This window comes from Talpa europaea (assembly GCF_964194135.1).
Source record: "Talpa europaea genome assembly, chromosome: 1".
NCBI lineage: Eukaryota > Metazoa > Chordata > Mammalia > Eulipotyphla > Talpidae > Talpa > Talpa europaea.
Window position 1 is genome coordinate 14999360 of NC_140073.1, and position 24777 is coordinate 15024136.

General features: G+C 37.7%; 1 protein-coding gene across 1 annotated transcript in view; it reads right to left on the reverse strand.

Annotated features, from left to right (window-relative positions):
• The window catches only part of HSD17B12 (hydroxysteroid 17-beta dehydrogenase 12), a gene marked incomplete at both ends in the record, with an annotated part of 127413 nt that overhangs the window by 21586 nt on the left and 81050 nt on the right, over positions 1 to 24777 (reverse strand). The window contains 3 exons of the mRNA XM_084236084.1: positions 475 to 509; positions 14843 to 14887; positions 15713 to 15777. Of these exons, the coding sequence (XP_084092210.1) occupies positions 475 to 509; positions 14843 to 14887; positions 15713 to 15777 (145 nt within the window). The remainder of the gene's footprint in view (positions 1 to 474; positions 510 to 14842; positions 14888 to 15712; positions 15778 to 24777) is intronic.

The following is a 24777-nucleotide window of genomic DNA, read 5'->3' on the forward strand; positions in this document are numbered from 1 at the left end:
CATCTGATGTTGCTTAACCACATTATAACACGTCTAAGTTCCTCACACATCCCTTCTCCCAATAAGAGCCAGAAGATGGGCTTTTTTCCCCCCCACAAAACTCCAGGGGTTTGGCTCTGAATGCATACAGCTTTAAGAAGGTCTTCCCGGGAATATCCCAGGAACTCTATCCGCCCCCTCAGAATAGCAGGCAATTGAGTTAGTGATGGTGACTCAGGCAGACTTTTTAATCCTGATCTAAAGGAACCACCGCAACGCTGGAGAGGGAAATAAAAAGGGAATCGAGTGGAAAAGGCCTCCACCACTGGATGACTCACGCTCCACCGTGTGACTCGCCAGGCACATTACTCTGTCACTAAGACATGGAGGACAGGTTCATTAGTCACTTTAATGAATTTTTCAAAGAAAGGATTCTCCCTATAAATAATCATGAGCTCTGTCTCTCTAGTGTTTGTGTGTGAGCTTGTGACTCACCTTTCTACCATGCCGGGCAGCACCAATCGTGTCATCTGCAAGAGAGAAAAACAAAACATTCATGACGGCTGAGGGTGTAGGCAATAGATAAAGAGCAAAGAGAACCCACCCCCACAAAAAAGAGGGGAATCACGGAACCACTGCCACTTCCACAGACAGCAGCTGATTTGATGCACTGTATAAAGTGGCTGTCTCGAGAGGGCATATCAAGGAATCACAGGAAATCATTGGACATAACCCTGCGAGTTCTTGAGTGAACGTGGCTAGAATTAGTGTTACCTGCCATGCAATGCTGGCACATAGATTTTCAAATAATTCAGGATTTATGGTAAAATCTATGGCTTCCAAAATGTACCCTCAAAAAAGGACATAGTTACCACAAGAAACAGCTGCTATCAGAAGATTACGTTAAGTATTCTAATCCCAAGAACTCAAGCGATCTTTTCCTATCAAAAAAGGCTATAGAAAAATGCCATCAAGTGCCACGTTGGGAAATAGTATGTGTCTCTTCACAAATTCATTTTTCTTGTTGGTCTAGTTAGTTGCAAAAAAAAACCTAATCCTTAAAGAAAGTTATGGTTATCTGTGATCCTCAAAACCAAAGATGAAAAACAAATGCATGTTTAAATCACATGTTAAATCACACAAAAACATGTTAAATCACACAAAAACACATGCATGTTTAAATCACTTCAAAATTGTTGACTAAATACACATAGCATGATGAGAAACATGACTTTTCAACTGCTTTAAGATACTATTAACTACAAAAAAAGTTAAAGACATCCATTGGCCCACATCATAGTTTAGTCCCCAGGTTACAATATGGTATCTTCAATTGTCCTAGGTACAATCGGTTTTCAATGACACAAGAGCTGTTTTGTCACAGAAAAGTTTGCATGTACACTTAACAGGAGTTTTAAGCCTTCTGTCTGGAATAATAGCATGACAACTAAAATAGTACTCTTAATGACAACAGGATTTTTGTCCCTAGAAGTATTGTTAAGTGAGAAAATGTATCCTGACTTTACAGAGGAAAACCCAACCCAGATGTCCAGCCTAGAGCTGCTGCATTCACTTTTCCAGAAAAAACATGAGTTCAAATTGACACCATGTTATAAAATATATTCTGACACACCACCGACTTAGAAATAGTCAAAGTGTCCTCAGAGTCTGCAGGAATCATTTCAACAGAAGGGGACTTGTATCCAATCTTCTGGCCCAGATGAAAAGAAATACAGCAAAGAGTCTGGCCTAAAGCACCCCATAGCTCACTTTCCTTATATACAAGTCTATGTTTTCATATTAAACTCATCTTCCTAGAATAATGGGGCACGGATCGCCCACTGTTTCCTAACATTCATTCTGTCCTTAACATACAACAACTGAATTTTCAGTTGTATATGGCATCTTTCCCACCCTCACTGATAGCTAATAAAAAAAATATTTTCTACAGCTCTTTCACAGTGCATATGGTCCTATAAACTAAGTCTTATAATAAGATGTGAAATGAATAGATGTATTTCTTAGTCATGCCCTAAAAAGAGAGGGGGAATGTCCATCTTTCTCTGTACCTTATTCTCCTCTTGATGCTTGGTGAGGACGTGATGGAGGGAGCTGAAACAGTTAACTTAGACCTAGAAATGAAAGCCACATCTAATGATGGCAGAGCAATGAGATAAAGAGGCAGGATCCCTAAGACGATGCCAAATCTGGATTACCTGCCCAGCTTTTTATCTGCAATTTCTATTTGGTTTAAGTCACTCTACATCTCTGCCAAGGCAGCCAAACCAACATGTGAACTAATGTAACTGACCACTTGTATCAACCAATGCTAACATTGTTAAGACTTAAGAGAAACAATTCCCAAAGTAAACTCAATCAAAAATCATGATGACAATGAAAATAGCCTCAATACTTTACAGTTTTAAAAACACACTCCTATTTCTTCTTTCTTCTAGGTTTGCTTGACCCAATTCAAAAAAAGCCCATTGGGCTTCAAACTAAGTTTAAAAAAAAAAAAAAAGGCTGATTTCAGGGTTTTTATCATTTCAACACCATTATCTCTTCTCAGGTTAAAAAACAACTGTTCAGGGCCTCCCCGGTGGCGCAGCGGTTGAGCGCTGGGTTGCGAAGCTGCCCGCGGCCTCTGCAGCGCTGGTTCGATCCCCGGCTGCTCCCCGGCCACCAGAGGAGGGTCCCACATGGCGCGCAGACCTCTCCTGCCGCCTGCTGCTCCCCTCAGCAGTGTACCTCGGTCCTTCTGCCTGCTCTGCTCCCCGCTCTGGCTCTGGTGAATTCTCTCACCCTCCCGCGCTTCTGACTGTACCCAGTGCATGTATAAACAAACAAACAAACAAAACAAACAAACAAACAAATAAATAAAACATGCCTCTATTAAAAAAAATTTAAAAAAAAAACAACTGTTCAAATGTAATTACAAGATTTGTCTTTTCATAAGAACACAACAGATAACTACTGAACCTATAAGGCAGGCGTAGTACACAGTTAGGTCAAATCCCGAATCAGGTCATGTTCAAGTCTAAGTCCCAGTCTCTTCCAGTTAGTAGTGGTCGACCTTGAGTTCATTTCTTATTTTCTTCTTGAGTTCTAATGTATTAAGTGGAGACGGTATCTGCATTACAGATTATTATATCCTGAATCTCAGATGAGGCCATGCATGTAACAGATTTAGCATAGTGCAGGTCACAGAGTAAGCCTCTCATGAGAAACCATCAGCAAGCACTGTTCTTTAGGACACAATATCACTAAATATCTAGGCCTCCTTCAAGAATGCTGTGCTCAAGCAGTTTAGAGCCAAAAACACTGGTGCATCTTGAGGTCACCTAGTTCAGTTCATCACACAGATGTTTCCAAACAGTTGCATCAATATTTTCATATACCTCAATTAGGATCTTCCTAGGCTAGAGCAATTGTTCTAAAATTGGGCTGTAGCATTGATTGCACAACTCTGTAAATTTGCTAAAAACTACTGAATTGCACTTAAAATGGATGGATTTTATGGTATATAAATTATTCATCAACAAAACTCCTTTTTAAAAATCATAATAATAATTATATGAATAAGAGTTTAAGAACTGTAGTCACAAAATCCACTTGATAGTATTTTATCAAACCCAGGAGAGAAAGGAACTCTCAAAATGCTCTATACACATCAACTTATGGCCTGGGGCAACATGAAGCAATAAGGAGACTTTCTTCTGTTCAGTAAAAGCCATATTATATACGTAAGCCTAGGCTGGGTGGTGGGAGCTCATAATTAAGCAGGAGATCGGATACATAAATCATCACAAGACAATGCTATGAATGGACGAACATACCCAAGCACAGGAAGACTGCTACATCTACAGAATCAGGTAGAGATTGTGTTTCAGTTATGTTCTAAAAGAATAAATAGGAGTTCATGAGGCAGAAAAAAATCTGACAGAAGGAACAGAATGCAAAAAGGAAAAGGGCTGCAGGAAACTACAATGGATGCTACAGAGCTAATGCATGTAAAAACATCTTTTTGAATGAAGTACACAAAGAAGTAAAAAACACAGCTTCTTGCTATTTATGCCATGCAGTTTGTATGTCCTATTGTATCATGCTAGCACAAACATATATGTCAGGCATACTGGAAGTTGGGGACTGTTTTGTTGTGCATTCTTAGCAGATTCTGAAAATATTTTTATTTAGCACATTATGAAAATATTTTTTATTTAGCACATTTCATCAGGGGACCACTCTGTTTAGCTAAAGTATTACAGAGATCCCAGAGTATTTGGTGAAGAGAAGCTGTTACTCAGTTCCCATAAAGGCCTGAGATCACCAGAAACAAAATGAGGAAGACTGACAATAAAATGTTCTTATCCAGGAGTAGGGGTGTGTGTGTATGTGTGTGAACTAGAGTTCACAGGGGTAGCTGCTGAACTTGTCGACACACAAGGAGAAGAGAAGGGGTGGGATTTGTAGACAGTTCCAATCTGAAGAACTACCAGGAAATCCACTAAATGTGCAGATGAAGTCTTTTATTCTGACCAGGGGTCTTTTTATCATATGAACATCAATAATTCATGGTACAGAGTTTTCAAGCTCAATTCAGATTTTTTTCAAGACATAAATTTGCACATTTTAGAGTCCAGTAAGAAATATCAATTTAAGCTGGAATATTGAGGAAATATAAATGCATACACTGGAGCTATTTTTTTTTTCTTACACCACATGCATGTCATATATTAAATATCTTCTTTCTGAATGGCAAAAACTATCCAGAATATAGAGATAAAATAAAACCCTATAATATCTTATATATATATATCTTATATATATATAAGATATTATAATATCTTATATCTTATAATATAATCTATAATATCTTATATATAATATCTTATATCATGCCTACAAAATTACACCAACAGCATGTTAAACATAAAATGTTTTCTTGATGATCTTCAATGTATTGACATGTTCAAAGTATATTCCTCCTTCCTCAGTTTTATTGATATAATTAACACAACTTTGTATTAAAAGGTATACAACATAATGATTTGAATTATGTGTAGATCATGAAATTCAGATTACCACAATACAGTTAATTAATATAAAAATATGAAACACTTCATGAATTGGTAAGCCATCCTTACACAGGCCATGCTCTGTGTATTTTTCGTATACGTGTTACTAATGCAAGCACCAAAATACATTCTTTATACATGTGAATTAAACAAGGAGTTTTAATAACTTAACCAAAGGCAGAAGCAGCGTTTGCAATGCATGCATATTGCAGAGCCAGAAAAGACTTGTTGAATACTCAATGGTCAAATGACCCCTCAGAAAGACATACATTCTTTCATGAAAAGTTAAATTCTTTTTTACATCATTCATTGGCTTTTCTTCTTAAGATTCTGGCTCTATGGGGGCGGAGAGGGGAAGGATTGGGATCAAAATAAGGGGGTTGCAATTGTATGGGGAATATAAAAATAAAATTAAAAAAAAAATAAAAAGATGGTGAAAATTCAAGATTCTACCCTGACCAAAAAAAAAAAAAAAAAAAAAGATTCTGGCTCTAAATTATTTCCCCTTGCCATAAAATGGAACACCTTTTTTTGATCTGTCAAATAACAACATTTTTGAAAAGCCTGAGAGAAGTTAACCTTTTATAAATTACCTTCATCTATACTTAAATCAGAAGGCATAATAAATTTAATCTCAGGCGTTCACTGTTTGGGAATGTATAAACAAGTAATTCTTAATATTCTTAATGCTTAAGCAGAGAGACTTTACTGTTTATACTACTATCATGACAAATTCTTTTTAATACTGAGTTTTACATATGAATATTTTAACTAAGTTATTCATGTTCTTACTTTATACGAATTGGATGGTATCTTAATATGGGTTTTTTTTATACCATATTCCAAGCATTTCTGCAAAATCTCACTATCTGAACTCCATTTCACAGTTCACAAGCTGTTTCTGGAGTTAACTCAATATACTTACTTTAGGCTATCTGCAGGTGATAATTGCTGTACCAGGAAATTTTTGTTCCCCTTAAGATACTGCTAAAATGAGATTATCATCATTTGTAAGTTCAGTGGTTAAGAATATCAGAAAAAGTAGCAAGTAAGTAAGTGTATTTGCTTTCCTTTTACATTGGAGTTGTTTCAAAAAGTAAACAACCAACAATTTTATAGCAAATAGTTATTATTTAATGCTTTCCTGAAAAGTAGAGAAAAGTTGCTGTACTCTACCTCTATGCTAACAAGAACTTCAAAATTTTGCAGAAAAAACTGTTTCTATTTATGAAGGTAAACTTTTCTATGACAATTTCATTGATCCTCACCACAAAAAAAGTTCTAGAAGTCTAAAATCAAAGGGAGCAAAAGGTCAAAATATGTTATCTTGCACAGATATATCACATCACTTTGTATGCAAGCTGGCCATACAGCATACAAATATAAAAGAAAACTTTATCAATGATAGCTCAATTAGAATCAGTTTCAGGAACACCAAATATTCCCATTTCAAGTGTAAAATATTTACTGGTAATCATTGCCACAACTATATATATTCTCCCTGAAAAATAAATGAGACCCACTTAGTTAATACAAAAATAAAACCAGTATTATTAGATCATTTGGTAAGGATAACTAACTCAACAATACATTGACTAGCCAAGAGAGATCTGGAAAAATCTTAAACTAAGGTAACTATAAATCAGAGACATTCTTCAGGGGAGGAGAAAGATCAAAACAGGGGGCTTAAGAGCACAAGGGACTACAGTAATGGTGCACGGATGAACTACATCTGAGATGAGAAAGCAAATATTATACAAAAATGAACAATGGTGTAAAATATATATAAATAAATGTTTAAAAATAAAATAGAATAAAAAATAAAAAATGTAAAATTTAAATGCTATGGGTTAGGAACAACTTGTAAAAATGTGGCTGGGTTAGAAATGATTTATTTTTTCTCCCTAGTGTTCTAAATACTTCTAAGGTGACTATCTTGCATTGTTTTTGCATTCAGGAAAGCCCTACAATTAATCTCATTTCTAAAAGAAATTAACATGATATTTTTTTCCACATTTACATCTTTTAATTCTGTAGCATCAGTAACTCAGAATTTAAAGAAGGGACAATTCTATATTTTTTAAAGATTTATTTATTATTTATGCATACAAGAACTGGGGTATAGGCCAGAGGTGGGGAGGGTGAGAGGATTCACCAGAGACAAAGTGGGGAATAGAACAGGCAGATTGACTGAAATACACTGCTGAGGGGAGCAGGGGCGAGACAGGAGAGGTCTGCTGCGCCACGTGGGTAGCTCCCTGGCTGGTCGGGGATCGAACTCGTGCTGTAGTGGCTGCGGATAGCTTCATAGGTTGTGTCTTAACCCCTTGCACCACCAGGAAGGCCCAGAAGGAACTTTTTTAATACTCAAAAACTAATCGAGGACTTCCACTTTTTAGTTTACTATAAAAACTGGTAACACGAGCTAATTACACTAATTATGCAAATTACTTTACAAGCAAGTAATTTATTTTATTTTTTCAAGCAAGTAATTTATTTTTACAAGCAAATTATTTTTGTATCATGTAACCAACCTCATTTGGTCATTTTGGAGAGGAGAACAGTATACTAAAAAACATTATTGCATAATACTCCAAAAGACAACCAAAACCCCAAATGAAAACATTAAAATCCAAAATAATTCAGTTAAATAAGACACAAAAGAAGTCACCTGTATCACCTCATATATAAGTGGAAAATAAAGTCTAACAAATTGCCCTAGAATTTGGGCAAAGTCCAAGAATCCAGGATACTTAATATGTAGGACACCTCAAACAGCGACTTAGTCCACTTCTGCCCTGCCTGCTACCCCAGAAAAACCGGCTTGGAGTTAACAGGATTGGAATTAAAGCCACTGAAAAATGAACTCCTATAAGATTAGAAAGGAACAGATACAAATGCTTTAAACATGGTTTCAATTGGAATCATTAACAGTAACTAACAATCATCGTATAAGTGAAAAGAATTACATAAACAACAGTGTGACAGAGCCTGTTTTGGAGAAGTCAGATGTGGCCACATTAGAATGACACAGTGCTCCTTTCTTTTGGCAAACTGCATAATTTAAGCTCTGGTATTGAGAACACGACTTAACTGGAAATTCTTAGAATCTCACATTTATGACTAACAGAGTATTTACTACACAGGGGGTAAAAAGCTTCATTAGATAAAGTTTTTAAAGTGCTTTGAGATCTCTGAATACTATTTGATTTCCCTCTTTATTAATGTTTCCGTCTTTGTGGAACTGAAGAGCTCTGCTTGCCATTCTCCCTGCCCCATATTACTTAACTTGAAACTCAGCCCCAATCATAAAAACGTTTTACCTACTGTAATAAATTCTGATTTAATATAGGCCAAAATAATTTAACAAAAGAAAAAGAATGCCAATTAATAGTGATGAACCCATAGCCATCATTTATAAACTATAAAAACAAAAGCAAAGCATATACCATCACACATTGTTTCTCCAAGTTTAGTGTATGACAATATGCTAAGAGTTCCTGTTACTTAAATTTTCCCAAAATAAGCTGACTTCTGAGAAAGTGACAGATTTTTAGAAAGAAAAATTATTCCCTTAACTTTGCAAAGATTTTTGCATTTTCCCCCAAGAGATGAGGCATTTTTCCTAAACGTTAGCTTTACTTTGAGCTGGAAAGAACCTTAGAAGCAATCTACAACTACTCCCTCATTTGTTGAAGAAGAAAACCATTGGAAGAGTGGGTGTTATGCAGTTTGGCAAGCCCATTATTTTGTAGTTATGTCTGAAACAGCCCATTACTATGAGACCCTTAAGGCTAAATGTACCCAACAATTTGGAAATTTTTAGGCACATGATAGCTGCTTTCAAAATGGATTAAAAGACTCTAGATAGTAACTTGGAATTGTCTTCAGGTAGAAAAGCCCTGGCTGAGGCCCTACTCTTCTTTCTGTAACTTATTAATTTCTTAATGTGGTTAACTTGAATTCTTGGGGCAGACAACTTGAATTCAAGGCGTAGGGGGGCAATAAATTCTCAGCATAACCCCTAAATTAAATACAATTAGATTCCTGAACAGTGATTGTTCTCACAGATTTCCAAATTAATAGAGGGCTCCCCCTACTGGTACAGTGTCACATGTCAGAGGCAAATCCATGCAAGAAAAAGGAAATATGCTTTCCTGTGTGTCTGTCCATCCAAACATTTATTATCTACACTCTGGACAGGGTATATAGTATTATGCACTTCCAACTGAGTGACATACAATGGATACACATTGATATTAAAAGGGAATAAATTAGCTTTCTAAAGCATGCACAGGACCTCATACTTTTGAGTGCTTCGATTTCAAAGAATCATAGGGATGGAAGAGAGTCAAAGTCACTCTAATCCTTCAACTCTACCAAGCAGTTATTCAGTTTGAGTAGATTAAATACTTGGAATTATTGAACAGGGGAATGCAAAGTCAAAAGCCCAAAACAGTCAGAAAGGTAACAGGAATGACTGAGGTCATCTGGGGAGCACAGCCCTAACTACTAAGCATCTCAGCTGCTACTCAGCTCTAGCCACTTGTGGCTGTGACGCAGTTCAGGTTGGTGGTACTCAATTTTCAGATGTTTCCAAGAAATGTGAGATATTTGAGTGTAAAATATCCCAAATTTGAAAACATGGCTTAAGCCACCAAAATATGTTGGGAGGGTACATCCTATTGAAACTGGACCTGTGTTTACCTGCCTCTGCAGGTGGGGGACTTCGACATCCCATGATTCCTCTAATAGTGCTCTATAGCAGCACAACAATTTCACTTGCAAATGCTTTCAGTGTTCTGAGATGGAAACCCCTCCAGGCATAAAACCGGAACTATTTTAGAAGAGCGTTTCAATATCTGGAGATTTAATTATCTTTAAACTCTGCCATTTCTGGTTGGAAGGTCATTATCTTAGATTCCCGCATCTGAAATCACAAGCAAAAAGCCCTCACCTGTAGGACCTCACTTCCAGTTTAAGGCCAATCTGCCTGCCATATTGGTACCTATATGGAATTTCCACATCCCTGCTCTTCTCTTAGTGCTTACCTGCTCTTCAGAAAAGGACAAGACTAAATTTAAGTCTGAAAGATTTGAGGGCAACATTGGAAGAGCAAGAGACCTGGCTTCTAAACACCCAGGGGTTGCCACAAGCTAATAGTTGCCTGTTGAGTAAAGGGGAAGCCAGTTCGGCAAGTCATTGGGAGGGAAGGAAGGAATAATCCTCAATTACCAGCTAAGATTGAAAAGTTAAATAACCAGATGGAACCAGAGAGATAGTGGCCTGGGAAAGCTAAAATGGACCATGATTAAGCATCAAAACCATTCTGATAACTATTTCCTCCCCATTATTCTTCTGGAGTGCTCACCACCACCTCGTCTGATGGGGATGACCTACGATTTCGCTGCTCAGTGTATTTCACTTCTATTATTCCTCCACTGGAATGTGGGACCTAGGGGCTTGTTTTTTCATAATTACCTGACCGACTGATACAGATGGGAGCCCATGGATCAAACAATAATCCTACATCTAAAAAAATGCAGAACCAGGTCACATTCAAGGCTGTGGTGTAGCAGAGAACTTGTAACAAGATGCTGGGCCCTACTCTGCAAATGTCTCCCATGAAGGGGCACAAGCTCAAGGTCACAAAGGCAAGCAGCTATCTCCAGTCCTTCCTGGCATGCTGTGCAGCCAGTCATCCCCTACCATGGGGTTTCTTAAGGAGAAAAAGACTCAGACCAACACTGACAGTGAGGAGAGTTTGTTCTCTTTCTTATAGGTGTAAGTCCTTACCATACCTTTATTGTGGCATTAAACTGCAGACTTCCATGCCCTACTACCCTTCATGTCCAGCCACCATAAAACCTGGTAAGAACCTAGAGCCAGGCCAACTTTCATCTTCTTTTAAGTTACCCCAGGCTCCAAACAGCAACAGCGACTGGACATGAACCCTGGCAATACTGCATCCCCTACAGGACACCAGGCACAATTTGTCAAAATAGACCATAGAGTCAATCACAGCAACATGAACGAGCACTCGCCCTGGGAGTGGCGCATGCAACACCCCATCAGGGTGATGTCTATGCCTCTGTGTAAATAAGATACACACATATGCTACCAAATACACACTGTCACGTCAGTCTGCCACTGGAAACACACAATTAGATCATGCCACACACACATAGAAGGATTTCGACTTCCAAGCTGTCTATGGTTCTCTACCCTCTTGAGCACAGCTCTCCAGTTCCTACACACTCGTGTCCTGGTGGCCCTTGCTGGCCTGCTGGTGGCCACAGCACCCCACTCATCTCCCGTTGCTCAAGTCGAACCACTTTTAACACCAGTATTATCATGAGTCAATAGCGCTGCAGAGATAATAATTGCACAGCGCCAGCCTGCAGCACAAGAACTAGCTACCAGGCTGTTCTCGGATGTCAGTCATTCCATGATGAATAAATGAGTAAGAGTTTTGAGTTATTTTGCCACTAACAGTGTGCATGACAAAGGTACAGGACAATTCCTGTTCACACTAAAGACAAATTAAAGGAAGGTTTTTTGGCTTAATGAAGAAGTGATTTGAAGAGCAAACTCCCTTAGTGCTTTGTAAATGGAGTCTGATTTGCCCAAAACTACAGTTTTAAAGCCTGGTTCTGCGAGTGACCCCTTCCCACAATATGATTCACAATGCGATGGGTGGGGTCAGTTAGCATTTGTCTCCACTCACCTGCTTCATGGGCATGAGGGTAAATGCCACTATGAAAAGAAGCAAGTGGGGGAAGAAGACGGAAGAGGTGGAAGAAGCATTTCATAATTTGTATTGGTGCCTCATTATTATTTCAACCTTATTTTTAAAAACCTGAAAGTACTCTAGTGTGTTATTGCATTTTGTGCTGCTTAATCCACACACACACATGCCCCACCACCTCTGGGCACGATTTGCCTTTAAGTGGGGAACTGGGGTGTCCCCACCAGCACACGCTGCCTGGTCTGTGCTCAGATGCTATCTGAGGATGCAGAGTGTGGTTGTGGAGCACAATGAGCTGACTTGTTCTCACAGATCAAGGTCAGGATCTTGGCTTTTAACTTCAGTATTCTGTCCACTGTCAGCCAAAAAATGCATGTTTTGGAGATGGCCAGGATACACCCCATAAGGGCATATACTACTGTAAGTAATGACGAGCAGGAGGCTACAGGAGAAAATACTAACATATCTTATGTAAAAACCTTAGCAAGTTTATCTGACAGAGGAATTAAAACTATCAGGACACTAATTTATAGCTACTATTAATCATTTCTATAAAACAAAATTTAAACACTTGAACATATTTTTTATCACTAAAGTATTACAAGACATTATGAAACAAGTACATCGCTTAAACACTCATTATTTTTAAGCACTGGTCAAAAGTTCTAGAAAAAGATTATCAAAACAATAGCATACAATAGTCATTTCAAAAGGCAAAACCACAAGATATACAAATTATAGACTAGAAGTGATATTAATTTTGATCAAAAAGCTTTGCTTGCTAAAAACTAAAATCAATATCAGATGATTTCACTCATATGTGGAAAAGAAAGAAACAAAGCAAAGAAACTGATAAAACTAAATCAAAACAAACCCTGGAAATATGACTGGGGCTTCTAGAGGGGAAAGAGAATACAGGTAGAGCTTAGCGGGGAGGGAGCCCAAGGTCTAGGGTATGGAACTATGGGTTTTCTGGTGGTGATATAGTTTGGTGACATACATCTGAGGAGGTATGAACCTATATCCCTAAATCACATACAGAATTGTAAACCAGTGTTACCACAATATAAAAAAGCATTGATAAAAATTTAAAAAAACAAACAAAAAAAACCTAAAATCATAGTTGTACTTAAAATCTGTATCAGTTCCGAGTTAAGAAAATAATAGTAACTTTTTTTTAAAGCCCTTCCTAGGATTTGGGCACTAAGAGGTTTCCATGTAGTACCTTGTTTTAACCCCCCAAACAAGTCTGTGAGGTAAAGGAAATTATCAGCCTTAATTTACAAATGAAAACTGAAGCACTGAGAGTAACTTGCTCAAGGTCATATAACTAATAAATGGTGGAATTATTTCATTAACATGAAACCTCCTACAGATTATTAGAAAATAATTACATTTATATAAATATTCCAAGGGAAATATCTTTAAGACTCCAAAGATAGATTCATATTAACATTTCAAAAGCATCAATTTTGTGTGTTCGGGTCTTGCTCCAAAACTAAAGGAGCCACTTGTGAGTAGTTTACCTTACTAAGACTGAATCTCACATGAGTAAAAACCTGAGTTAATAACAATGAAAAAGATACAGTGACTTTGTTTCTTAAATGCATGGCATTTTATAATATACACCATTTGAGTTGCTTTTAAATGCAAGCTACCAAGTATCATTCGGTATGCAAGCAGTTTTCCCTTATAGAGTCAACCATATTGCTAAAGTCATATAAAAAATGAATTAACTAAACACTTTAAAGGAACACTTATAAAATAGACAGGAAGAGACACAGCTATACTTGAAAAAATGGACAAGACATAAGCTTTTTGGGTCATTATTGGACTTATGATCACTATGTTTAAAGGTTTTAGGATTTCTCAGGATGTGAAGACACAAGAATTATCTTTCAGAGATTTCATAATAGAGGAAAAGCTAAAGACCACCCCAGAGAGTGAAAATTAACCATTAGGTTCTTATTTGAATTAATTAATTGTTTTGAGTTAAATGCCTTTTGATTTCCTTAAGTAAACTAGTACAAGAGTGTTACTGAAGGGCCTCCCCTGGTGGCGCAGCAGGCTGCGAAGCTGCCTGCAGCCTCTGCAGCGCCGGTTCGATCCCCGGCCACAGGCAAGGGTCCCACATGGTGCGACAGACCTCTCCTGCTGCACCCGCTGCTCCCCTTAGCAGTGTGTTTCTTCATCAGCCTGCCTGTTCTGTTCCCTGCTCTGGTGAATTCTCTCACCCTCCCGCGCTTCTGACTGTACCCAGTGCTTGTATAAATAAATAAATAAATCTTTAAAAAAAAAAAAAAAAAGTGTTACCAAAATGGATTTGGTTTTCCATCAGTATGTTCAAATTTAAAATATCTGATGTCACACCTATGAAAATTCTGCCTCAGGCAATGTTTTCTCCTGGCCTGGTATGTATCATCAGGGTATGGTATCTTAGTGTAGCGATAGCTAGAATGTAAGGGGGAAATGGTACTGATATGTTCATAATTATCAGCTATTCTTTTCAGCATCTATGAGCATTGGTGTCTTTTGTCAGCACATACAAGTGACATAGCTGGGTTCTAGTGCACACATAGCAACTAGGAACTATCATAGTTAATATGCATGGTTAAAAAAAATAATAATCATCGCTCATTACTGTATAGTCCCATTCGCCCCACAGAATGCTTTCCTACAACATTTAACTCATCAACTGGCTTGTATCATAGGGAATACAAAAAGGAAACAATATGTCAGTGATGAGTTGTGACTGGATGGAAACTCTATAGAAATCAACCCCCAGTCTAAGTTAGTCTGTGCACTCCCAGGGTCTATTACAGGTTTTGCATATGGGAGGCATTTAACAAATGATCAGTTGCTCAAAAGCAAAGCAATACAAACACTTGTTTAGTATCTAGTTCTTTTTACCTCCTGAAGCCACAGACCCCTTCCATCAGTAATATGTATTTGTGTGGAAACAAGAAATGAACGAGTGAATTTGTCAGTGATTTTAAATAGAAACAAAAAAGGATGATGTATTTATGAAGAAGGTGCTTACCTTGCAAACAGAAAGAACATTAATATTTATCAGGTTCTTGATGGTCTGCAAAAAAAATTGATAATTTTATATAGATTTGATTATGGAAGTGACTATATTATAGATACATATGATCTAAAGGTGCACTGAAAATTTTCCCCATACAGCAGTGACCGTGATAGAAGTTGGGGTGGAGAGGTAGAGTTTATTTTATTCTCAGTGCTATAGTACTTTTCTACCAACAGCAGCAATTTATGCTAATATGCAAAATCCAAGGTCTATGTGCAAGTAAAATGTGGAAGCAGAAAGACACTATATCTAAAATAAACACGAGCCCTTTGCCATTTCCTCTCGGCTAATATGAAAGGAGAAATTATTGAATTTAAGCTTTTCAACAATTTAAAAGAATTTACATATTCCTTCAATGATAGGCTTTTCTGGGTTTTATTATAGATTTACGCATACACCAGAGATGTAGCTTTCATTTTAGTAGAGCTAGTTTACCTGAATCAACTGTAATTGCCATAGGTTAACATATTTATGAATTTTAAATTGATGTTTAGAATCCTGATACTTAAAACAGAGCCGCACTGATATAATAAAAATAAGAATAACAAAACTGGAGCTATTATTGAACCTGGCACTGTACAATTGAGGTTATAAATATTTTCTCTTTCAATCCTTCCAACACACATGAAGCTGCCTAATTTATGAGCAAGAGATGGATCATCCAAGGATCATCATAGGGTAACTGAGGGAGCGGGAAGAAGAGCCAGGCGTGAAACTCAGGCTCTAGAGTCTAGGCTCACAGTCGTCACCACTGGACTGCACTGCCTCACCGACACCTGCATGGGGTTTTTCTGTTGCCACAATATAACAGAAAAGACTTACATTGTCCAGGTCTGGAATTTCCAAAAAGTATTCAGGATACTCATATGACATTCCCACATTGTTCACTGAAATAAGACAAGATAATTAGCTGGTTAGCATAGTTTATAGATTTCCTGTTATAATGGCATGAAATATATCAAGACTAAAAGAATATATATGATGACATAAAATACTCTTTCTAGCTGAGTGACATTTCCCATATCTTTTTATCCAAACTCTCTATATTATACAGTTCAAATGTGTCCTCCTTCATTAAACCTTTCTGTACCCAAACCCAGACAAAAAGACTTAAACTCGTCTTTCAATTTCCATAGCACTTTGGAAGTGGGTGTACTCTGCTTCTTTAATCCAATTACTTGAGATATTGCTTAGACCCTCTCCAGATCGGAAATTTTCTTAGTGTACTAGAAAGAGCAGCGACTACTATAGTGGGAAACTGGAAACTTGAGTTCCACTCACTACTGTTCAAGCAATGTGTGGGGACTGGGGATAAGTCACATAAAACATGCATCTCATTTTTTCATCTCAAAATGAGAACTCATTTGCTCATTCAACAAATACCTGCCATAAACCAAGGTGCAAGACATGTGCTAGGGAACAGAAACACCAGAAAAGGTACTGTCTGGTATCATGGAAAATACTACCTAGTAGAAAGAAAGGGGGGCACTACACAAAAAAGAATTAAATAATGATTTCATGACAAAGCAGAATGCTGTGTGAGCCTATTCCTGGAGAATCTGACCTCACCTCGGAAGGAAGGGACAGTTTCTCTGTGGAGGTGACCAGGGTGGGTCTGAATAAGTGTCCCCAGTAAACCACCCAACCCTTATGGGACCAAGCAGCCCTGAAAGTCAAGATCATGTCTTCATCGTCCTGATATCCCTCCCCTCCCCAATCATCCAACCTAAGACTGGAGCTATAAAACAAGGCAGAAGGTACAAATAAATTTACATATGATTAATATTAAGATTATCCTATGCTGTTCCCTAGCCCAGAAAAGACAAAGAACAACCCAGAATAAGGAACATCACCGGAATAAAATATAAAGTACAAAATATCTTGGAATTTAACCAAATAAATAGTGAAATGTATTATCCATTACATTTAATTATCATAATACCCCTGTTAGTTAGTTCCTATTATTATTTCTTTTTCACATATTAGGGAACCGAAGTTCATAGCAGTTAAATAACTTGCTGCTATTGTGACAGAGCAAAGTGAGGCTGGGATTCAAACTCAGGAAATTGGACTTCAGGGTTTAGACTCTTAACCATGGCATTAAAGCCACTGTATGCCTCCATCCAGACTTTAGTTCAGGAAAAAAGCATCAGTAATAACTGGATAATAAACAGAAATCTGATAGCAATGTTTAATAAAACTGTAAAGTATTAGAAAATTTCCAGTAGCAAGAAGGTAATGAAATTATAATCAGTCAGCTAAAGCTTATAAGGAACTGTGTCAGGCAAACCTGATAATAGTAATAGTAACTTTTCTAATAGACTAACACAATTTGTAGTTCAAAGGGTCTCAATAAGGACTCTATATTTAGCTGTAAGCTGGACACTTGAGGAGGTAAGCCTCAAGATTTTACTTACAAAATTCGGGTAGTATGGCTTACACAAGACCAGTAAAATCTGAAAATCTGTAAGCAAAGGATAATGGCAAAGCAAACTATATTTAATTAGGGTTCCTGCCAACTGAGTAGGATAGTATCTAAACATAATTATTAACAGCAGGTCCAAATCTATTTTTATTTTATTTAATAGGTTCTCCACCCACCAGAGGTTCTAGGAATTCTATAAAAGATCTGTTACCAATTAAGTCAAAACTAGTTGAAGGTGAGGCTTCATGTTCGCTTGACTTTGCTTTAACCATCTACATAATTATAAAGGATAAATAACTTACAATGTAACTATGAGAAATAGCAATAACCAAATTATCAGCTAAAATGCCACACGTAAACAAAATTTTCTTTTCTACGTCAGTTTAAGATAAAACAATCTTTGCCAAATCCTAATACTCTTAGGATGTTTAAAAAAGGACACTGAGCACCATCTCTCTTCACTCTCCCATACCTGCAAAACTTTCTGTTTTCAGATTTCTATCTACACCATGGAAATATTAATGTTCTACGTCAAAATGCTAAGGAGGATGGAATAGTATAATTATAATCTTTTAAAATCCAGGTTTGGGTTTTTAAAAGCTAGAAACTTGGCAAGCAGCACAGTAACTTTGTAATCTTACGAGGACTACAAGTACCTAGTGAAGGAAAGGAAGTCCACAAATAACTAAGCAAACAGGGGATCGTGTTACTCTGGTCAAGGCTGTATTAACAAGAGAAAATATTCAAATACGTCTCTGCTAACTGAGCAAAGGAAAGTGGTCAAAGCTATCTACTCACACAAAGAAAATGTAAGCATCCGGTTAATGTACCTCTAAAAGAAAACATGTTCAACACTGAGAACTTTAGCCCAAAGAAATGAAGAGTATCACGTATAAGAGCTATGCTTTTATAATCAAAATTACACACAGGAAAAAAAAATATGAAAGCAAGAATAGGTATTTCAGAGCACTGAGACTGATTTCATAAGGGGAAGTACATGCCAAGGTCACACTGGCAATTTGTCATGTACTAGGGATAAGGGCTCTTAAATCCCTTCTTGCTTTCTTAGTTGGATCTTTTGCGGGTGGAATAATATGTATCCATTATATCTCCACAATAAGTAATCACTTCAGAGTGCTATTATTTAAGAATATAGAGAAAAATAACTATTACTCTCAAGTAGTTATTTCCATAAAAACTGCAAAATAGTGTAAATCTTTGGGAAAAGGATCCCCGCTGCAATTTTATTTAGAGACAGTAGGTGGCAGCAATAACCAAACGGTAGGCAGAAAGCGAAAACACTGTCAGGGACTTGGAAAAGGAAGAAAACAGGCTTTGGGTAGGAGTGAAGGATGGAAATATTTCCATTCTAATTTCATCTCATTAAGAATGGGTATATGCAATGCTATCTTTATTTTTTACAGGATTCATGAAAGGATTCACCAAACCAATGAATGCTACAAGTTGTTTCAACATTATTCACATAGTTAGAAATCCTTTCTAGAAGGTACCATTTTAAATTGGCATTAAATATCTACTCATTGGTGAATTTTTTTAAAAAAAATATTCAAGCGAGGTACTAGAAGCAGCCTTAAAATTTTTATTCCATGAACCACAAAAACCTTTTACTCATGTGACACACCTTGTCTCTCAGAAAACAAAGGATGTCCGTGTAATGTCAGAATTCCAACCACTACCCCACCACAGGACCATGAAGAGACACAACATCTTCATCAGCTTCCCACTGGTGTTGTGACACTGGCAAGAGCCCAATATAAGAGATAAAGAAGACAGGGCACAGAAATGGAGAAGGGGGGAGCTCCCTGGTGGTGCAAGGGCTTAAATCTCAGCACTATGAAGTCATCAGCAGCCACTGCAGCATGAGTTGGATCCCCGGCCAGGGAGGTGACCCAAATGGCGCAGCAGACCTCTCTTGTCATGCCCGCCACTTCCCTCAGCAGTGTATTTCAGTAGATTTACCTGTTCTGCTCCCCACTCTGTCTCTGGTGAATCCTCTCACCATCACCTGCACCTCTGACCTACACCCCAGCATAAATAAATAAAATAAATCTTAAAAAAAAAAAAGTGGCATTGGACCAAGAACAAGGTCAGGGTGAGAGGAGAGAGAAAGGAGGTGGAGGGCAAAGAACATCTTAATCCAGTGGATCCTTGAAGGGAAGAATGACATTGCACTGTTCTCCATGCCCCCCACCTAGAACTTTCAAAAACACCAGTACCAATAAATGCTGTGTTTTAAAGACTCAGAAAATCCACAGAGTAACTCTGAATGTCAGGTAAATATTCTAAATCCTTCCTATCGCTGTTGAAAAATCACTTCCATGTCGTATACTTAAAAAAAAAAAAATACACAAGATTTCTTTCTTCCAAATTCATTTGCTGCTGCTTCTGACCTTACTAGACTAAGTACTTTATCAAAACCAGCTGCTATGATAATGATGTCATTAGAAAATTAGATTTTTGGTATCTGGGTTGGGCATGAGGGAGGAGCAAACAACAATAAATAACTAGAAAATAAAAATCCATATGAACAAACACAATAATAACAGATAGGGGTAACTACACATAGATTATCTCCAACCTGATGCTTTTCTGTGTTAGTCAGAGACAAGAACTTAAGGACATTTAAAAATGCATAGCCAAAAGGTTGACCTTCCCAGAATATATCAAATTATGCCATGTTTTCTGTTTACTTCTCATCATAACAAAGTAGTAAATGTTAAGTTCACATTTGGTCACATTTATAGCTATCTACATTAATCCAGGTCTAGCATTCAAATTAAAGACTAGAAAATGGAAAGCCTGTTCATAACAACAATGTATTAGGAAAAATGCTGCCACTCCATTATATTTCAAAATAAAATGTATTTTTAAGTGTAAAAAGTGGGGATCTCCTCTTGTCCTGAGCTTTTCAACAAGAATGGTGTGGACCTCAGTCCTGGGTTTCAGCCCTGGCTCTACAACCACTAGCTCCAACAGGAGGCAGGTGATTCCACCCTGATAAGCCTCAGTTTCCTCATTGTCCTTATATAAAATAGTAACTTAAGCATAAAATGAAATAACACGTGTAACATCTGTAACCCAGTATCTAGAACATATAATATATTAATAAACCAAGGAGGGAGAGTTGTGTTGTTGTGTGATCATTTATTAACAAGTATTTATGCAAGTCCAATTTTGTACCCAATGCTATTCTGGGTGCAGAGGATGTAGCAGGTCAGAAAAGATCTCTGCTTTTCTTTTTTGTTTTTTCCTTTTTAAAGATTTATTTTTTATTTATTTTTGCGTAGAAGAACTGGGGTGCAGGCCAGAGGTACAGGGGGTGAGAGGATTCACCAGAGACAGAGTATGAAGCAGAACAGGCAGACTGAATGAAATACACTGTTGAGGGGAGCAGGGGGCGAGACAGGAGAGGTCTGCTGTGCCATGTGGGTTAGCTTCCTGGCTGGGGATTGAATTCATGCTGCAGAGACTGGCAATAGCATTATAGCTTGATAGTGCTGAGAGTTAACCCCTGCGCCACCAAGGAGGCCTGGTCTCTGCTTTTCTTATGTACGACCAGTGTCAAAGTGGAAAGACCTTCTGAAAGAGAGCTCTGGGCGACAGTTAACAAGAATAACTGTTTATAGTGATTAAATTGATCTGAATTGCTCCTGTATCCTCTGTATTTCATTCAAATAGATCTAGATTTATAGTCTATAGAGTTTGGAAAGTAAGGCAAAGAAAATTCCTTTTTTGCCTTATTTAACATATTGCTGTAGCTAGCACATGTTCATCCTCTGACAGATGATATTTGGAACACCATGTAAAACATTTTGCAAACTTTACAGTTTTCATACACTTGCGAGTAGCAATTTCTAAATAAAAGAGAGTTTACGAGGCTTTAAATTTGCAGTGGCTTTCATCAGAAATTGAAAAATTAAGATTGAGTCAGAAGCAACACAACAGAACATTTCGTTTCCACTGTTTAATTACAAATTGCTATGTGATCGTCATTATAAAACGAGGTAAGATTTGCCATACAGAAACTTGGAAGTGGGGCTGGGGAAAGAAGGCTGAGATGTGGTTTAGTGAAATTTTAGCCAACAAGAGGAACATTTATCAATTTCATGAATTACAGTTCTATTTACATTTCTGAATCACAGCTAATTATCCAGTTTTAAGTTAAAGGTTCTGCTTTAATTAATACCATTTAGTGGTTTTCGAGTAAAAGGAAATGCACTTGAATTCTCTTATTTTCCCTTTAGAAACCCAATCTCATTCAACACATCTAATGAAACTATAAGGCACTATACTTAGTCTGATAATGTTTCTGATGAGACTTGTAGTATAAAAACACCCCTGTGCCTTGTCTGCATCCCACAACTGGCTACACTAGGCTTCTGCCTCAATCAACACTAAGGGCTGTGGACTTGAATCTCTACTTGGGGTTCTCCCAGCTCTCTCAAGTTTAACATCCAAAGTCAAGTCATTTCTCTCCATAGAATTCCTCCTGCCCCAGGGTTTCCTGCCTTAAAGAAGTAATACCAGGCTGTTCAAGACAAAACCTGGAAGTTTTGATTCTGGAAGTTTGTTTAAACCTCTGGAAGTCTATTTCTTATCTGTAAAATGGGCATAATAATATCACAATCTACTTCATAAGACTGTTGAGCATTAAATGAGGAATTGCACGGTTATTAAAAATGCTTAACAAATGCTGGCAATAATGGTTTAGAGAAACCAGTTTTTCTTTACTCTGTCCGGCAAGACTTCTGATGAGGACCCTCATCAGAAATTGATCCTGTTTCTATTTCCTTAACATCTCTCTAGTCAACCCATTTTTATCCATGCCATTGCTGACAGCCTTGACATAAAGCACCATCATCTCATGCTTCATTGCTGAAGTAGCCTGACCAGTCTTCTTGTACCAATTCTTGTCCTCTGAAATTCTAATATGATGTCAGTTCACTGTTTTAAAACTCTACAATGTCTATACCACCCTTCTGATAAAGTTCAAATTTGTTAACCTGGTGTCCTAAGCCTTTTATGATGTAGCCTGTTTAATCTCCACACTCTGGTCACTCCCCTTTTGTACTACATGTTCTGTATCTTTTGTCACACATCATCTGTCAGTTCCAACAACTTGCCGAGTACATTCACCTCAGGGCTTTGATGCATTCTGTTTCTTTTGCCTGCAAGCCCTTTCCACATATTTTCTCTCAGGGTTAATCAGCCTTCAGTTAATATTGCTCTCCCAGAGTTCATCACTGACACCTTAGTTTTCTCAGTAACAGACCCTTTCATTACAATGCCACATTCCCAATTACTTGTTCAATGGCTATTATCGAGGTGCAAGAGAAATCATCCCCCACCTCTCTGGGTTTTTCTCGTGCAGGACGATTAATCAAAACAACATCAGACAAGTTAGCAAAGGAAAACAAATCAATTAAATAGCACATGTATGGAGAATTTACTGTAATCGCTGAAAATTCTAAAGAATAATGGAGCGGACTGGGGATATTTGTCTTGCAGTTTGGGGTGTGAGGTGTCCAGGACAGGGAGGGGGAGACTGCACAAGACAGATGAGGAGGGCATGACCTCATCCTCATTCTGAGAATAAAGATGAATCTTAGATACAGAGAATACGTTCACTGATAAACCTAGAACTGGGTGAGACCCCCCCCACCAAAGGACATTGTTCTAGATTATATGAGGGAGAGCAGTGATTGCTTCTTTGATTAGAAGGGAAGAAGCAGAGGACATGATGATCTCTTTGAAGAACTTAGGCAAGGGCAGAAGCTGCTCCTAGCCTTCAGGGGCCTGGCTGGTCTTAACCCCAAACAATCTGCATTCTTGAAGTAATGGTGATAGAGCTCCCAAGGCTTACAGCCTTAACTGGCCTCTAGTTCCCACACTGAGGTGACAAGAGACCTACTCTGGACTGATTGAGTAAAGCCTATCTAACCCGTCTGGGGACTCTGACCTCATACTATCTTCCAGGAAAGCTGCCACAATGTAAGTTTTATTTACTGCTATCTCTCTGGATTTTTACTGATTGAATGAATTAGCATATGATTAAGTAAATGAACCATTCAACAAACAGGAGCGGTTACATATAGTAAAGTAACACTGGTCTTTGTTCCAGGTTCCAGGTTCCAGGAGTGGTGGTTCTAGGTCCTTGGAATTTCCAAGGTGACTGGAGTGTCTGTCATTCATGATGGGTACCTCAATCTCATCCACGTTTATGCTAACCAGATGGGTCAGGATGGAAATTGGTCAGCAGAAAGACTAATAGACTGGAGGGCTGGCACTTTGACCCAGCACAATCTTTGGGTCTGGAAATCGAGTTTCATCACATGGCAAACGATTCAGTTAATTATGTCTACACAATGGAACCTTAGCAAAAACTCTGTACACTGAACGAAGTATGTGGAGTCCCCTGGTTGGTGAACACGCTGATGATGCTTAAGGTGGGTGATTTTTGGGTCCAGACTACAAGGAGAGGGCACAGTTCTTGTACGCATAAATAAATCTTTTAAAAAAATAAAAAATAAAATAGTCATTTGTCGAGGCATAGATCCAGCAGAAAAGTATACTGGTAATAAACTGCAAGTCCTAATCCCAAGAAGATGTAAATGATAGGTATCATTGGCTCTTCCAGAGAAATTTACATTTCAAAAGAGGGCAACTTAAAACTAATTTTAATTAGTAATATTCTTGAGAATAGCAAGATATTCTGTAACTTTATGTTTCTAAACCTTCTGAAGCAAGAAGCAAGACTCTTCTACTTGTAATTTCCTTACTCAGTTGGGACTGGAAACCTAGATGCCTTGTTCCTACAGTGCTCAAGTTTCCTTTTGTTTCTTTGATCCTAGAAAAGTTTTACTCAACCCCTTTCCTGTAGACCCATTTCTCCCTCTCCTAGATCTACACCAATTTCCTCTTCTTCTGATATTTCGGGAAGCTGAACTATAAGGCGTGACCCATTTCTGGATCCCATGCCAATTATCTAGAAGCTAATACATCATTGGGAAGCTAACTAATCCTTTCCCCAACTAATTAATAATATACCTGTTTCTTTTATTAAGAAACTCTAAAACAGAACTAGAGTAGATTGATCTTAAGAACTCATTATTGCCCAAACTAACTTTCAGGATAAATATTCCCAAAATTTGACTCCTCTCCATTCCAGAACATTCTCGGAAATATTTAGGTTTTAGCAGAACACAACTACTTCCCAAACATTTTCCATAAAGGTTGCTTGGGCAAGGACAGCAAAAAGACATTTTTACATTCAGCTGAAAGGAAGGAAAGGACACTAAAAAATAATCCACCAAGTACATTAATGGAGCAAGTATTCACTTATAAAGGGCATAGGAAAAGGAAATAATAAGGTCTAGTCCAGAATGTGCAATCAATGATTTTTTGGCAACCAACTGGCATTTATTATCCATACATAGTTATT